At 47.3% G+C, this 16,895-nt stretch overlaps 1 protein-coding gene across 1 annotated transcript; it reads right to left on the bottom strand.

Annotated features, from left to right (window-relative positions):
• Window positions 1-329: 329 nt before the first annotated feature.
• Window positions 330-15,695, bottom strand: LOC114587004 (solute carrier family 22 member 6-A-like). The gene is made up of 10 exons (XM_028710886.2): window positions 14,974-15,695; window positions 11,878-11,981; window positions 9,258-9,412; window positions 7,687-7,855; window positions 6,847-6,970; window positions 6,031-6,146; window positions 4,910-5,124; window positions 3,743-3,851; window positions 2,229-2,432; window positions 330-1,240 (listed from the first exon to the last, which is right to left on the bottom strand). Exons 1-10 carry the CDS (start codon window positions 15,355-15,357, stop codon window positions 1,150-1,152), a joined length of 1,671 nt encoding a protein of 556 aa, XP_028566719.2. The 5' UTR covers window positions 15,358-15,695; the 3' UTR covers window positions 330-1,149.
• Between the last annotated feature and the right edge of the window lie 1,200 nt (window positions 15,696-16,895).

Raw genomic sequence — 16,895 nt, 5'->3', positions numbered from 1 at the left:
CAAGTGCATACTGGACGGCTCCAGGTTTGCACAGTTGAAGTGGATCAAAGCGCTCTGTTTCTTGGGCGCAACAAATCCACTGACAGCAACAAGAAGAAAACAATGAGACTTTTTACTATGAGGAAAGCAATGGGGAAATGTGCTGGAACATGTGGGATGGACTGAATGATGAACAGGAAGACGTATGAATGCAAATCAAAACAGGACGAATGTTCAGTGAAGAAAGACAATAGGAAAAAATAAGCACCCTTAGATGTACAGCTTGGTAAAACCAATAAAAATTGTGTTGGGTTTTGTTGTTGTTTTTTAAAAAAGACTGGACAATGGGGTTCCTTCAGACAATATGTTTATTCAGGTTTCATCCCGACTTGCCTGCACAAAGCTTAAGCAGAGCTTAGATTATTTCATATCTTTATTGCACATTCGTTATTATTTGTCCGCAGGGAGGTTATACAAGGTCCTGCATTCATCCCGATTTGCTCGCATGGCAGTTATATGTCTTCCAGTAAATCATCTGTTCGTCCCACACTTTGCATTTCCCTGGCCACTGAATACACTTCAGCCACCACCTCATTAAAAGGCAAACAATATTCATTTCCTCTTCTAGCTCTCTTCGGCATCTCCTGTTAAGGCTGAGGGTGGGAGGAAGTCCTGCCCCGTAGCTCTGCTGTTCTTCAGCGTAGGTCAGCCTTCACCAGCCTGGGTCGTGTCCCCCCCCCCCCGATGTTTTGGACTCTGAATCACCCATTGCCCCTGGTCATTGGCTGTGCTGATGGGAGTTGGAGTCCCAAACATCTGGAGGTGTCCAGTTTGGCAAAGGCTGGTGTAGACAATACTGACCTAGTAGGATCTGGCTTGGTAAGAAGCAGCTTCCTATATTCCACCTCACATTTTAGAAATGAAGTTTCATCAGCCTGGAGGAAAGCAGGTCAAGAATGCAAGCAAAACAGCATCAGAGTCGAAATACCATCAAGTCCACCCATTACAGGAAGTCCAGTTTTTTTTGCCCCCTTGAGTGATGCCATCCAGTCTGCCTTTCTGAACACAGAGCACGGAGCATGCCAGCCTTTTTCCAAAGGGTAAGATTAACCTCAAGCAGCAAGAACTGAACATCCCCCAAAGCAGTCCACAAGCCATTCTCTCCTCTCCTTAAACAGCATCCTTTGTGGTTTCAGGCTTGGTGGCGTCGAGAAGGGCCTCCATTTGCTGTTGCTGCTTTGGGTCCTTCTGGGCCTGAGATCTGAACAAGACAGAAGGTCCATGAAATACAGTTTGCTACTCCCCCCAATACTGATATAATGTATGCCTGTGCAACTGACGGCACTTTGTAGATCAAATGGGGCAAACCCATTTGTTTCTCCTGTTCGCATAAGTAGGGGGTGCTGTGTGTGTGTGTAAGGTCCACAGCTCAGTGGTAGAGCATCTAGTGGGGTAAGAGGGCTGAAAATAATGCCAATGTATTTCACAACTGGCAACCCATGCACCCCTTTGGAAAACCAAAATGCTTGTATACAAAGTTATTGTACTACCAACCTAACTGTATGCTTGTGAAACATGGGCCACTTATAAACACCATCTCCAACTCCTTGAAAGATTTCATCAATGGTGTCTCCAAAAATTTTTACATATCACTTGGAAAGACAGGAGAATTAATACCAGTGTGCTGGAAGAGGCAAACATCACCAGTATCGAAGCAATTCTTCAACATCAACTTCGTTGGACTGGTCATGTTGTTCAGATGCCTGATTATTGTCTTCCAAAGCAACTACTCTATTCCGAACTTAAAAATGGAAAGCATAGTGCTGATGGTCAACACAAGAGGTTTAAAGACTCTCTCAAGGCAAATCTTAAAAAATGTAGTATAAACACAGACAATTGGGAAACACTGGCCTGTGAGCGCTCCAGCTGGAGAACAGCCTTTACCAAAGGTGCCGTGGACTTTGAAGATGCTTGAACTCAGCACGAAAGGGAGAAATGTGCTAAGAGGAAGGCATGTTTAGCAAACCCTCACCATGATCAACTCCCACCCAGAAACCTATGTCCCCACTGTGGAAGTATGTGTGGGTCCCGAATTGGCCTCCAAAGTCACCTATGGACACACCATTAAGACCATGTTCATGGAAGACAATCTTACTCAGCTATGAGTGATCGCCAAAGAAGAAGATAAGGCAGCTTCCCATCCTCCTATGAGGAATGATGGGAAGTGTCCTCACGGCTTCAACGCTCACCTGTTCTCAACTTGCTCAATTGTTTCTGGCAGCGAGGCATTGCGGGTTTCCGGCAGGAAGATGGCAGCGATCCCAGACACCACGGGGGCAGTACCGTAGATCAGGTGCGGCAGGTAAGGGAGGTACTCACCGGATATCTTCACCAGGGGGGCTGAGATGCCACCCAAGCGAGACAAGGTGTTGCCTAGACCCATGCCAGTCTGCCTGCAAGTCAAGAAGCAAAAGTATCCACACAGCTTAGTGGACCCATCCAGCATCCGCAAAGGAGGCAGCCTCACTCCCTGTAGCAGGAACTGGAAAACCCACACCCTTCAAGGTACACAGCAGAATAAAGGCTCAGTCCTCCCTCCCCTTCAACAGGGGGTAGTTGTCGGCCTTTTTTTAACCTTCAGAGCAGGTGTGATGTTATCATCTGCCTGAACGCAGTGATGATGAAGCTTCCAAGTTTGCTTATGACGGTTTAGCCATAGAGGAAGTCAGCAAATGAAGCAAGTAACCAAACGGAGGCTGGCTGCCCTTTTCTTTGATAGGGTTCCTGCTTCATGCTAGCAGTTGAAATGGCGGTGCTTCTCTGCAAGATTACCGGTACTTGCATTTCTACTTAAAAGCTAAAGGTCGCACTTGAGCTGGTTGTGGCTCTTTTGTGAAAGCTCCTTGTATTTCAAAGCATGCAATCAGAAGAAAGCACCATTGAGGTTAGGGGAGCTTGCACCTGCAAAACTATGCATAGGATTGCGGCCATCACTGATCCTAACAAATTGGGTGTCTCCTGCTGCTGTTTGGTGTGTGCATAATAATAGCAGACAGAATTTGTGGACTCTTGTGAAGTGTTTGGCTACAGTGAGCTCTTGCACCTCAAAATCTCCCATTCTAGTTTAGTGCAAGGGTGGGGGGCTTCTGCCCCAGAGGCTAATTGTGACCATCTCCCCAGACCACACCCCTCTCTGGCCTGGCTTCACATCCTGAGTGCCTGGCTGGAATGTGTCCTTGGACTCTGTTAATGCCCCTGGCTTGCCTGGCAGAGAAGGTTGTGTGTGTAGAAGTTTACCTACCATGCAAGTGGGGGGGGAATAACATTCATTGCTCTGCCCACTTTTACCTCTGGCTCCATCCACTACTGGCATGTGGCCCCCAGAAGAAGAAGAAAGAAGAGTTTGGATTTGATATCCCGCCTTTTACTCCCCTTCAGGAGTCTCAAAGCGGCTAACATTCTCCTTTCCCTTCCTCCCCCACAACAAACACTCTGTGAGGTGAGTGGGGCTGAGAGACTTCAGAGAAGTGTGACTGGCCCAAGGTCAGAAGAAGATTTTCCAGAAGGGAATGTGGCCCCTGGTCTGAAAAAGCTTCCCCACCCCTGGAGGAAAAGGGTAGCACTGAAGAGGAGGAGGTGAGTAAGGGATGTGAAAGGGCCACACCCCCAGGCCACAGGTGTCCCCTGCTTTTTGAGGCCAATCTATTCTTCGCAAACTCCTTAGAAGATGTGTCTCTCTCACACCCCTATTCTCCTCACTTACCGGAGCACCGTTGGATAAAGTTCTCCAGTGTACAAATAGATGCAGTTGAATGCGGCAGCCAAACACCCCTTCCCGAAGACGGCCAAGGCAGCCCGTGTGGTGGGCATATCTGGGGGAAAGGAAGGGAAAGCTTGGTGATACACTAAGGGTTCTCCACTGGCCCATTTCCTGGAATGAAGCCTCACGCTCTTCTCTGTGACTGACAGAAGCTACGCTGGGAGGCAGCAGCTCTTCGTGAGGTCTTCCCTGGACCTATGTGGAGATGTGAAGGATTGAACCTGAGACTGTCTGCACTCTGGCATGGAGCTACAGGCCTCCGTTGTGCAGGCTGAATGAGGCCTTCCAGTCCTCTCTATGCCCTGGAACTGGGATCATGGGTGGTCGTCAACTAATTTTTATGCAGAGCAGACTCAGTGAAATTCATGGGCCTACTCTGGGTGAAGAATGAGTTGCCTACCACCTAATGTCTCCTGCTTACCTGGTTGTTAGATGTGTGTATATGTGGAAACTCCCAGCTTCTGTGTGGCTGGAATGCCACCTATTGTGAAATGGTAAGGGTCAGATCTGTTGCTCTGCCTCCACTTTGGGGCTGTAGCCCAGTGGTAGAGCATCTGCCTTGCATCTAGAAGGTACCCAGGTTCAGTCCCTAATGGCATCCCCAGGTAGGACTGGGAAAGGTTGAAATCTTGAAGAGCCACTGCTGCTCAGTGTAGTCAGTGTTGACATAGATGGAGTAATGATCTGACTTGGTATAAGGTAGCTTCCTGTTGCTTCTGGCCCACTTTTGTCTCTGGCTCTGCAAATGTGGCCCCTGGAATGCTGCCCAGAGAATAATGTGGCCTTCTGGGTGAATAGGCTCCCTAACCCCTAACATCAGCCTTCAATTGGCTCCAGAGCCTCCTGGAGCTACATGCTGGGTTACCTCGATGACTTTTCTGTATCTGTTCTAAATCTACCCTTCTCCACGGGGAACTGCCTAAGGTCCTGAAGATGCACACAATGTGCAACCTCAAGCCCAGAAGAGACCCCCGTTGTTCCATCTCCAGGATAACACAGCACTTCTCCATTCCACACCATCCATTGCCAATTGGCTTGATGTGGTGTGCTCAGATAATTCTTAGCACCACCCACACTTCTAGGCAGAAGAAGAACCTCCTCCTCTCTGACCTTGTGGAACAAAGATGTTAGCCAGGATGGTCAGCCCTGCAAGGACGAGTGTGGCAGCTTGGGTGAACCGGCGCCCAATGTAACTGATGGTGAGGACTGAGATAAACTTGGCTGGGAAGTCAACCGCCCCAAAAACCAGCTGGATCAAGTAGATGTTGACGCCGAAGTGCTGGAGGTCCATGACCAGCCCATAATAGGCAAAACTGGTGGAGAACCTGGGGGTGGAAGAACGAGAGAGTTGGAAGGGAACTCAAGGGTCATTTTGTCCAACCCTACGTCAAATGGCTCAGGACTGCAATACCTCAAGGGCTGCCTCTCTCCATATGAACCTGCCCGGAACCTGAGATCATCTTCTGAGGCCCTTCTTTGTGTGCCTCCTCCATGAGAGATCTGGGAGTGGCAACACAAGAACAGGCCTTTTCTGCAGTGGCTCCCGGTTTGTGGAATGCTCCCCCAGGAAGGTTCAGCTGGTGCCTTCATTATACACCGTTAGGTGCCTGGCAAAAACATTCCTCTTTAACCAGGCCTTTGACTGATTGACATCCAATGCTCTTTTAAAATGTGTGGGGGGTGTTATTTGGTTGTTTTTGTTCTGTATTTTGTGTTTTTATATTGAAATTTTATGTTGTAACCGGCCTGAGACCTGCGGTTATAGGGTGGTATACAAATTTAAGAATTCATAATCACCATCCTCATCCTAATGAACCTTGTTGTCGTTGGCTATGCTAGCTAGAAGCCTGATGGGAGCTGGAGTCTAACAACACTTGGAGGGTGAAATTTTGGCTACCACTCTGGTAACCTACAGAAGGACATGGCTAGCTGGAATGATGAGCCAAGAATGCTCCACCCTCCAGCATTTTCTTTCAAGTCCCACTTTGCCTATATCTGCAACTGTTAACTAACAACCACATTTCGTGGTACTGACAGTGGGTGGGTGCAGGTTTTGAGAATTCTACCCCTGCCACTGCCAAGCATTCAATGTAATTTCATGATTTGCCCATAACAATGAGGACTAGAGCCTTTCAGTGTAGTTTTACACTACTAGAAACTGCATAGCAAAGGCAGGCTCCACTAATTGTGAAATTGCACGGCCCATGGACATCTCTCCTGTCAGAACTCACCACACAAAGCAGAGGCAGCAAGAGATCCTGCGCATGGTTGGAGTCCGCACCAAGTCCACAATGGTATAGCTGGATTTCAGGGACGCCATTTCTTCCTTCATGTTGGATCTCAAGAGCTGGCAGGGAGAGAAAAAACCAATTCTCTGGTTACTGGGCACAAGCAGGAAATATCTGGAGGGGGAACTGAGGTTTTGCTTCTCCCCACTCCCAGTTTTTATAAGTATCAAAGCTGGAAGGTTTGAAGGTATAGCAAGAAGACAGAAACCACTATGGGCTCTTGAATCTCTCTTGCCAGAATGAAATAGATGGCCATTTCCTCTCTTTGCCTGCAATAAGAATTCTGTTAGCCAAATCTATTTTGCAGATTAAGGACACTTACATTTGATTCCCTTCTCATTTAAAGGCAAATATACCTAATTCACATTTTCTGAAACAATATGTGAGCAAAAACATTGCCTTCCTTTGAATTTCACACCTCCAAATATTTCAATTTGCTTCTCCGGCGAGTAATTTGTACAAAAAAAGCATAAGGTGTCCATAGAAATGCACATATTAGTAAAATAGCATGCAAAACAACATTATTTAATGGGAAATTTATTTGCAAACAGTGCAAATCAGGTCAGTTCCAATCAAACTGCAAACCCAGCCAAATTTCTTCCCCATCCTTATCTCAGACTGGTCTACCACTCAAGGTTATTGTGGGGATAGAATTTTGGAGAGAATTGTGTACACAGCCTTGGTTTCCTTAGAGGAAAGGTCGGCTACAAATGTAATACATGAACAAGTTAGTTGGTGTGTGTGTCCTCCCAATTTCACCTCGACATTTAGCTTGTCGCTGGCTTCAGGCTTCCCGTTCATCCTGGCTGCCCTCTTCAGCTCCTTCACAGCCTCCTCTGGCTTGCCAGCCAACACCAGCCAGCGGGCTGATTCAGAAAACCACCTGTTGGGTTGGGTGCAAGACAGTGAAGTAAGGAATATAAAGATGAGGTACGCATTCCAGAGTCAACAAAGGCCCCTCCAGGCTGAGGGACATTTAGGCGAGGCGTCGTGGCTATGGGAAAATGTGCCTTTTAGGTATCAGAGAAATCAGTAAGATTGGAGATATGGACTCTGCTCTAGTTCAAAAATGAGAAGAAGAATGAAGCTGACAGCTAGCAACATAAAAAAAGTGTGAAATTCCTGCTTCCACCTGTGACCACAAACTGCCAGAACAGGAAAGTGCTGCCATATAGATGGTTTATTTTTGAAAACTTTTCCTTGTACCTTCTGCTTCATTTTGAGGAAGCAAACCTTATATTTCATACGATGGGACTATGCATTAAAAATCTTTTGAATTCTGCGTGTTGGCAGAGGACTCTCTGGCTCTCATAGGGTCAGAGAGTTCTCTCTCTCAGGTACCCGAATAAAGAGCTAAGAAGAATCTGTGCATGGTTGCTTGTTTTTTTAATCAAGATAGGTGTATTTGTATATAATTTTGCCTATGTCAGGAGAAATTCACACTAACATGCTGTGGAATCTTTATTGTAGAGATTGCAGACGGATGTGAACTAAAGACTGGGAGGTGGGGAGGACAATGAGAAACTGAGAGGAACCCAACTTGACTGGTTTGCTCCTTCCCCTCTCCACCCTAAAACCACAACTACACAAAGACATTACCAGGAGTAGATGAAGAAGATGAAATAGGGCAAGGAGACAGTCAGCTGCAGCCAGCGCCATTCTGGGATGAGGTAGGCCAACCCTGCCAGGATCATCTGTCCAATCGTGTAGGCCAAGCCGTTGTAGGTTGACAGCAAGGGCCGGGTTCTTGTGGGCGTCCATTCCACACCTGGCGGGGGGGAGCAGGGAGAGAAACGGAAGCTGGGGGGGGCAGTCCGCCCCCTCCAGGTAACACCTTACTGGATTGTGGTGTTGCTATTCACTTCATGTACCTCAAGGGAAGAGAATCTCAGTCCCCGGGGGCCAAATGTGGCCCTCCAGGCCGCTCTACCTAGCCCTCGGGACTCACCTCAGACTATTACCTCTCCAGCCACACTCATTTATCCTGAGTCAGTCCCCCACCCCACTTTTTGGCATGAGGATCACGTTTCCATACCCTCCAATACGACGTGGCCAAAATCTGGACACCATCTTCTGGGTCATGTGATGAAAAATATATATGCTTTTTTGGGGTGAGATCTTGGCTCACAATCACAAGAGAGCAAGGTTCTTCTTCTTCTTCTTCTTCTTCTTCTTCTTCTTCTTCTTCTTCTTCTTCTTCTTCTTCTTCTTCTTCTTCTTCTTCTTCTTTGAATTTATATACCACCCTATACCTGGAGGTCTCAGGGCGGCTCACATAATAAAATGGCTGCCATGCTCTCACAGGAAAACCCCCCAGGATGTCCCGGTTTTTCTAGGGCAGTTGACAGGTACGCATTTCCTTCCGGGCAACCTTTCCTATTCTGTGAACTGCCCTGAGATCTTTTGACAAAGGGCGGTATATAAATTTAATAAATAGTAAAGGTAAAGGTACCCCTGCCCATATGGGCCAGTCTTGACAGACTCTGGGGTTGTGCGCCCATCTCACTCAAGAGGCCGGGGGCCAGCGCTGTCCGGAGACACTTCCGGGTCACGTGGCCAGCGTGACAAAGCTGCATCTGGCGAGCCAGCGCAGCACACGGAACGCCGTTTACCTTCCTGCTAGTAAGCGGTCCCTATTTATCTACTTGCACCCGGGGGTGCTTTCAAACTGCTAGGTTGGCAGGCGCTGGGACCGAACGACGGGAGCGCACCCTGCCGCGGGGATTCGAACCGCCGACCTTTCGATCGGCAAGCCCTAGGCGCTGAGACTTTTACCCACAGCGCCACCTGCGTCCCTCAAATTTAATAAATAGAAATGATAAATAATAACCTCCTGGGGCCCACATGCCAGTGGTGAGTGGGGCCAGAAGCAAAAGCAGACACAGCCAGGAAAAGGCAAATATTACCTTTCTACAGCAGCCTAGTTTCTACACACGTGATTTGCTCGCTCACACCCCTCTCTATCCAGGCAAGCAAGAAGCCTTATCAGAGTTCGAGGACATGTTCCAGACAGGCCAAAACACTTACAGAGGGTGGGGGGCAGGCAGGATCAGTGAGGAGCATAGCCTGGGGAGAGTCCTGAGGGCCAGGCAGAGAGAACTGAAGGGCCACATTTCTGGCTTAAAGTGAGGAGTGAGTGTAAACAGGAAGGGGAGGGGGATCCAACTCACACAGAGAGAAGATATTGAGGACAGTGCCAGAGTAGGCCATCCCTGTCAGGAAGCGAAGGGCGCAGTAGGCACTGAAGGTGGGGGAGAAGGCGGATGCCGTCCCTGTGACTGCCAGTTGCAGGCAGGACCAGATGAGAATCAGCCGTCGTCCAAACCTGCGAGGTAGCAGAGGAAGGGAGAAGAGAGAAAGAAAGAGAGAGACTTTTGAGAAGCAACTCCTGACAGGGACATTGGAAGGTCCCTTAAAGGTAAAGGGGCCCCTGACCAGTCGTGGATGACTCTGGGGTTGCAGCGCTCATCTCACTTTATTGGCCAAGGGGGCCGGCATACAGCTTCCGGGTCATGTGGCCAGCATGATTAAGCCGAATCTGGTGAACCAGAGCAGCGCACGGAAACGCCGTTTACCTCTCCACCAAAGCAGTACCTATTTATCTACTTGCACTGTGTGCTTTCAAACTGCTAGGTTGGCAGGAGCAGGGACCGAGCAACGGGAGCTCACCCCGTTGCGGGGATTCGAACCCGACCTTCTGATCGGCAAGCCCTAGGCTCTGTGGTTTAACCCACAGCGCCACCTGTGTCCCTGGAAGGTCCCTTAGACAGCTTCAAAGGCTTCAAATGTCTGTCTAGCCCTTTTTTGACTGGAGGGCCACCTTTTCCCCAAGGCAACCATCCAGGGGCAACATGTCATTTGGTGTGTGTGACCAGAGGCAAAACCGGGAGCAATGATGGATGCACAGTTGACCTTGGTACTTATAGGCTCACATGCACACACATGTTTCTCTAGGCAAGCAAGGAGTCGTTATCAGAGTTCAGGCATACATGCCAGCCATCTCATACCACAAACACTCCATTTTATTTTTTTGTCCTGCTTTTTTGTGCTATAGCGTAAAAGTTCGCCTCCAGACAGCAACGGTGTGGCAACTATTGGGGAAGGTGGTAAAGGGACAGACGAAGGACGAGGAATTTGCAAAAAAAGAGAAATTGTTATTAATTAGAGACAAATCTGTGCAGCATGTAAAAGGGGATGAATTGGAATATATCTGAGAGACTGGGAAACCAGTTTTTTTTTGGGGGGATACATTAAATTAATATTAAATTGGTTTTGATGTGTTATAAATTAATCAGCAAAATTTTAAAGCTGATGTGTGGACAGTCACCGCTAATGTGTTGCTATTGTGTCAGTTACATCTCACAGAGCACACCCTCCAAAGAAAACCCAACAGTCTTCTGTATCTGCGGCTGGAGGACATTGTGCCTGGTGCTGTCCAAGGTGCTGCCTTTGCCTTGATTTCGCCTGTGGCCTCAAGCTCCCTCAGAACTGGGCACATGCAGAGCAAATGCTCCACCTCTGAGCTCCCTCATAGCAGGACAGGCTGCTTCTCTGTCTAGCCTGGTGTTGTCTGCTCTGGTTGGCAGTAGCTATCCTGGTTCTCTGGGAACTCAGGCAAATCCCATGATATGAGGACAGTTGCTGCCTGTCAGTGTATACAGTACTGAGCTAGATGGACCAATGGCTTCCTATATTTTCCTTGAACTATGGGTGCTCAGCATCAAACTTGGGAGCTTCAGCATGGAATGCATGTGTCCTTCCACAGAGCCCTTAAATTGTGTGTGTGTGGTGTGTGTGAAAAATGGGATTTGTATGCAATAAATAAAATATACATTAACATTATCAATAAAATTCAGAGTTTAAAACAAGTTAACTTTAAAAAAACAGTTTAAAAAACACATTATCAAATAAAATTTGATAAATGTTAAAATATATGTCAACTTTATGCTATCTAGGTAGGGTTGTCTAAGCAAAAACAATTTCTAGCCGGCATCAAAAGCAGTATGGAATCCTGCAATTTAAGCATCTTTCACAGGTGAGTTTCTAAAACCATCACCAACAGTGGCTGAAATTCTAAAAGCTGGCTTTGAAAATGCTGTCACATTTCAGATGTGTGCAAAATTTAATGATGTGATGATAATGATGATGATTTTACAAAATGTTGAGACCACTAAACATCAGAGGCTGTACCTACTCAGAGTAGGCCCATTCAAAGTAACAGCCCTACATTAGTCATGCCCTTTAATTTCTGTGAGTCTACTCTGAGGAGCACTAACATTGGATACAACCTTATGATACCCTAGAAGTGCAAAAAGAGAGAGAAATGCATAATATAAAGCCAATTAAACACCATAAAAACAAAATAAAACAAATAGCAGGCATATCTTCAATGCAATACTAGTGTAGCTCTGTGAAGGCATTTATTTATAGTCATTTAAACAAGTTATATACTCTCTCTGCGTACTACTGCAGTCGCCTCTAAAGTATGTTGTTAACAAGCAAGCTAAGGCTGCTCTGTCAATTGTAGAACAGCACTTTGTACATGCTCCATAGACATTTCTCAGCATCTCAGAGTCTCTAGAGAATTCCAGTAGACCCAGAATATGGCCTAAGAGCACATCAGGTCATCACTCTGCTGAAGCTGAGCTGGTCTGGATCTGGTGTGTTTGCTTGGACGAACACCTGGGAAACTTAAACACTTCGCCTTGGCTTCCATGTTGGAAGGAAGGTGGGATAACCATTGAAATAACATAAATGAATGAAAACAAACAGCGTGCTGGATCTCCTCACCTGTCTGAGAGGCCTCCATAGACAATTCCTCCCACCAGCACGCCAGCCATGTAGAGGGACTGAGCCATCTGCTTCAAAGCTCGCGCAGAGCACACCAGGTCCCACTGCAACAGGGCGGGAGGGGGCGGCAGAGAAGAGAAAACAAAATGATTCAGAAAAGACTGGGTGGTGTTGAAGCTCTTCCCTCCTTAGGTAGACCACAAAGGCTAGTGACTTCAAGCCCTGCTTCTGGGCTTCCTCCAGGAGTCTGATTGGCCACCGTGAGAAGAAAGATGCCGGACTAGATGTGTCTTTCAATTGATCTAGTGTGCTCCTTTGACGCTCTGATGTTGTGGCCTCTATCAACAACACTGAACTAGGGAAGATGGAGCAAACTTGTTTTCTCCTGCTCTGGAGGGTAAGGATCTGAACCAATGGATTCAAGTTACAAGAAAGGAGATTCCGACTCAACATCAGGAGGAGCTTTCTGACAATAAGAGCAGTTTGACAGAGGAACAGACACCCTCGGGAGGTGGTGGGCTTCCTTGGAAGGTTTTTAAGCAGAGGTTGGGTGGCCATCTCTCAGAGATTCTTTAGCTGCAATTCCTGCATTGCAGGGGGTTGGACTAGATGGCCCTCAAGGTCCTTTCCAACTCTATGGTTCTATGTTCATAGGGAAGCTAAATGGAGCCCCCACGAACAAGAGGTGTCCACCAGTAATTACCAAATGTGCAGGGAGGGATCAGCAAGAGGGAAGGGTATTTACCCCAGCAAATTATTTGTCAAAATTACAAATGCCTAAATACAGACGGTCATTTACCCTCGCTAGATTCAATGTGCTGCCATCTGCCTTATTGCAGGGCAGATGTGAGGGTAAATCATACGTGGAAACGAGTCTGCCCCTGTAGCTTGATATAGGTAGAAACTGTCTCTCATGCTTTGTTATGCTGCCATTTCTACAGGGATATATGCTCAGTATTTTGCTATGCAAAAATATCCAAATGAATCTGAACTTCAATGTCTAAAATCCCTGGTAGAGGACAAGGATCCTGAGATCACGTTAAGGGTACCCAAATTCTGTGTGATTGCCATAAAACTTAGGGAACAAGCCGTGCTATCATAATGATTAAGGTTTTAAATGATAATTTTAGGTTATATGTTAATGACCAAGTTTTAATTTATATATGTTTTAACTGTTGCTATATCTGTATCATCCCTGTTATACCTATTCAAATGTATCCCTATTGTGTTTTATGACTTCCTTGATATTGTATGTGGGCTGGAACTGGTCTGTGACTGAAATAATAAATTCATTCATTCAAAGAGGGAAGGGCTTTTGTCCTCATGCTGTGCTGGAAGCCTCCCAGAGTGGCTGGGGAAACCCAGCCAGATGGTGGGGTATAAATATATTATTATTATTATTATTATTATTATTATTTCCTTCTGAAGCCTGCTCCGATCCAGTAGGGTTCTCCTTAGGCTTGTGACTACACAACATGAGGTTCTTCTAGCTTGCCTGCCACAGGCGTAGCGGGTAGACATATGCCTGCCAATTGAGATCTCAAGAAAGCTAAATTCTGCACCTACCCAGGACCCTGCTTTGTGCTGGTGTGTGATGCAAACTTCAGCAGTCCACAATACGCACAAGCCCTGACCTCAAAATGCCTCTTGCTGTGCTTAGTAAAGGAACAGGCAACCTGCCTAAATTCCTGCAGCCCTTGATCTAAGAACGTAAGGGCACAATAGGAGCTTGAGCTTCTGGATCAGGCCAAAGGGGTCCCATCTAATCCAGTTCTCACAGTGGCTAACTAGCTGCCTCTGGGAAGCCCTGAGAGCAACAGCAACACGCTCTGCTCCTGCAGTTTCCAGCAACTGGTAGAATAATAGCATTGTAGAGTTGGAAGGAACCACGAGTGTCATCTCGTCCAAACCCCTGGAATGCAGGAGTCTTTTGCCCAATGTGGGGCTCAAACCCATGACCCTGAGATTAAGAATCAGATGCTCTACCAACTGAGCTATCCAGGAGAAGCATACCACCTCTGAGCATGGAGGCAGAGCATAGCCATCATGGCTGGTAGCCCCTGATAGACGTTACCTCCGTGAATTCATCTAAACCTCTTTTCAATCCATCCAAGTTGGTGGCCATCACCAATTCTTGTGGGGGGCGGGCGGATTCCATAGTTCCAACTATGCACTGCGTGAAGAAGGACTTTCTTTTGTCTGTCCTGAATCTTAAGTGCCAAAAGCCCTCTCTGTGGACGATTGGAAATATGACAAGCATGATCTGTCCCTCTCGGGGCATCCTGCTGGATGGGGAGGAAGATACAAAGAGGACATCAGAAAGGGAAGGACAGAAGAGGGGGCCACAGAAAGAGCAGGATGGCAGGAAAAGAGAAGAGGGGATAGAATCCTAGAATTGTAGAGTTGGAAGGGACCACAAGCAAGGCTGGGCGATATCTGGTTTTCAGCATTGTGAGATATCACCAGCTAAACATCGTGATATACCAATAGATCACGATGTCTGAAGTAAGCATGGAGCTAAGGAGAGGCATTGGCTGGCTTCATGGTTTTTCATGACTTGTGCTTTTCGCCAGCACCTGCCCTTGTGACTCTCTGCCCCCTGCAGGAGACAGGGAGATCTTAGCCAGCAGAGATAACAGGGGCTGCAGGAATCGAGAAAACTTCACAGTTTCTCCCACACTGTGATTTTTGCACGGCACACAAACATATCATGATATGCGATGAACTGCCAGGTCAAAAATTATGAAGCCGATATCACTTCAAATTGGTTTTGGATGATATAGCGATATATCTCCCAGCCCTAACCACAAGAGTTATCTAGTGTAATCTCCTGCAATGCCCAAGGTGGGAATCGAACCCACAACCTTGAGATTAAGAATCTCATGCTCTACCAAATGAGCTGCAGCCTGGTAGCCCCTCCCACTTCTGAATCTGGCCCCACCTCTTTCGGTGGCCTTGCCCATTACCACCATGTGGCCCCAAAGGGATCGCCTCTATGGAAGCGTGGCCCTTGCATGGAGAAAACACTGCTCACCCCTGACTTAGAACAACACCCACCAACTCAGCAGCCTGGCCCTGAGCAACGCTGGTCCTCACCTCAGTGACGATGGTGCTTGGGAAGACCGTCTTGTCGTACACCCACCCATCCTTGCATGTCTCCGTGTCCATCTCGGTCCAGTTCGCTATGGTGGCATTCAGGAACTGCCCCTGGTGGTGGATGAAGCGGCGACATTGCTCGGGCTGCCCTTTCTCATCCATGGGGATGGAGACCTTGAGGAGATCCTCTGCTTCCAGGCTTTGGTTCCCAGAAGTGCCATTGGGGTGGTGGACCAAGCAGTGGTGGCCTGGGGTACCTGCAGTGAAGTTCTGCAGGATCATGTGACTGGCCATCATGAAAATGGGGAGGGACAACAAGACCACGTGGATGACCTGGAAGCGTCCCATGCTGCCAACATGTTCTAGGAGTTCGGCAAAACCCATTGCGCCTGGCTGGAGAGCACGATGCTGTGGTTTAAGATGCAGTTATCAGTTTATGACAAGTCTACCAATCACAGCAATGGGACTAGACACTCGTTGGCCACTAAGATGGCTCTTGGAGGTTGCCATAAAACCTTGCCAAGACCAGAGGTTCCCGGCCTCCTTCAGAGGTGCGTTGGAATTGATCTCCTTGGATCACGAGATAAACATCTTTCTGACTCAGGGCAGTGTGCTACATCCCATGGGAGAAGCCTTCTTGATGGTGGCAACCTTTGCTGAGAGCCTCTCAAAGGGGTTGGGCTTTATTTCTGCCCTGTGAGTCTCAACCTCCAACAAACCGGCTGGGGCAATATTTAAAGTCCACCATCAATGCCCTGGTTAAAGGATGACAGCGGTTTGGTGGTGGTGGAGGGGGTCAGAGAGTGCTAAAAGGGGGAGTTGAGAGGAAACATCTGGGTTGTATTCTAGCACAAAGTGCGCCTGGGGCTCCTTCTGACCCTGATTTCACGAGGCTGAGTGTATGATTCACACGTCAATGTTAGGGATTAACTTTAACTGGGACCGATCCAGGCTGTCCTGAGAGCCACCTCTCAACTTGCCATTCTGGGGTATGGGCTGAAGTGACCCACAGACTTTGCAGCCCTGTAGCGATTAGGTGGCTGCTCTGGAAGTCATACCGTATCTTCAATACCCTCCCCACCAAGGCTCTCTCATTACATGACTCATTACACAACTCTCTCGTTTTGACAGACATTCCAGGCTTTTAATGAGTCATAGAATCAGAGAATTGTAGAGTTGGAAATGTTCCTGATGGTCATCTAGTCCAACCCCCTGCAATGCAGGAATCTCAGCTAAAGCATCCATGACAGATGGCCATTCAACTTCTTTAAATCATCCAGGAAGGAGAGTCCACCACCTTCTTACGGAGTCCGTTCCACTGCCACTTACCATCAGAAAGTTCTTCCTAACATTTAGTTGGACTCTCTTTCTTGAATCCATTGGTTTGAGTCCTATTCTCCAGAGCAGCAAAAAACAAACTTTCTTCATCTTCTGTGTATTACAAGCTTAGGTATTGTGCCACTAGGCTGCATCTTTTCAACTCCTACTCAGAGTAGACCCACTGGCATCAACAGACATGGCGGATTTAAGTCCATTAATTTTCAGTTCAGATTTAAATATGAATCTGCCTAAGAAACCTGCTAAACTGCATATAAATAGGTCCAGGGACTTTTGTTCTAGGCACCTTTCAAGTTGATTTGGGTGTGTGCGAAACTAAAAGGGAATAGACTTGTCAGGTATGTTTTCTTCCAGTTACAATCTTCACCTATCAGTTGCAGCAGAGCTCCCCCTCCTGATCCTGGTGGTTTCCTTAGGCTAAAGACATAAATTTCTATTTTGAAAAGCTGTTCCCTCTCCCCCCGCCACCCTCTTTTTTTCCTTACAAGTTAAGCTAAGAGTCTTAATTTCACTTTTAGCAGATGCTTGTCTGCATCATTTTTTTTATTACTGGCTCATCGAGATACCCCAAAGGGGCTTCAGAA

The sequence above is a fragment of the Podarcis muralis genome, chromosome 16 (genome assembly GCF_964188315.1).
Source record: "Podarcis muralis chromosome 16, rPodMur119.hap1.1, whole genome shotgun sequence".
Taxonomy (NCBI): domain Eukaryota; kingdom Metazoa; phylum Chordata; class Lepidosauria; order Squamata; family Lacertidae; genus Podarcis; species Podarcis muralis.
Note: the sequence above shows the minus strand (reverse complement) of the source record. Positions and strands in the feature narration are given on the sequence as shown.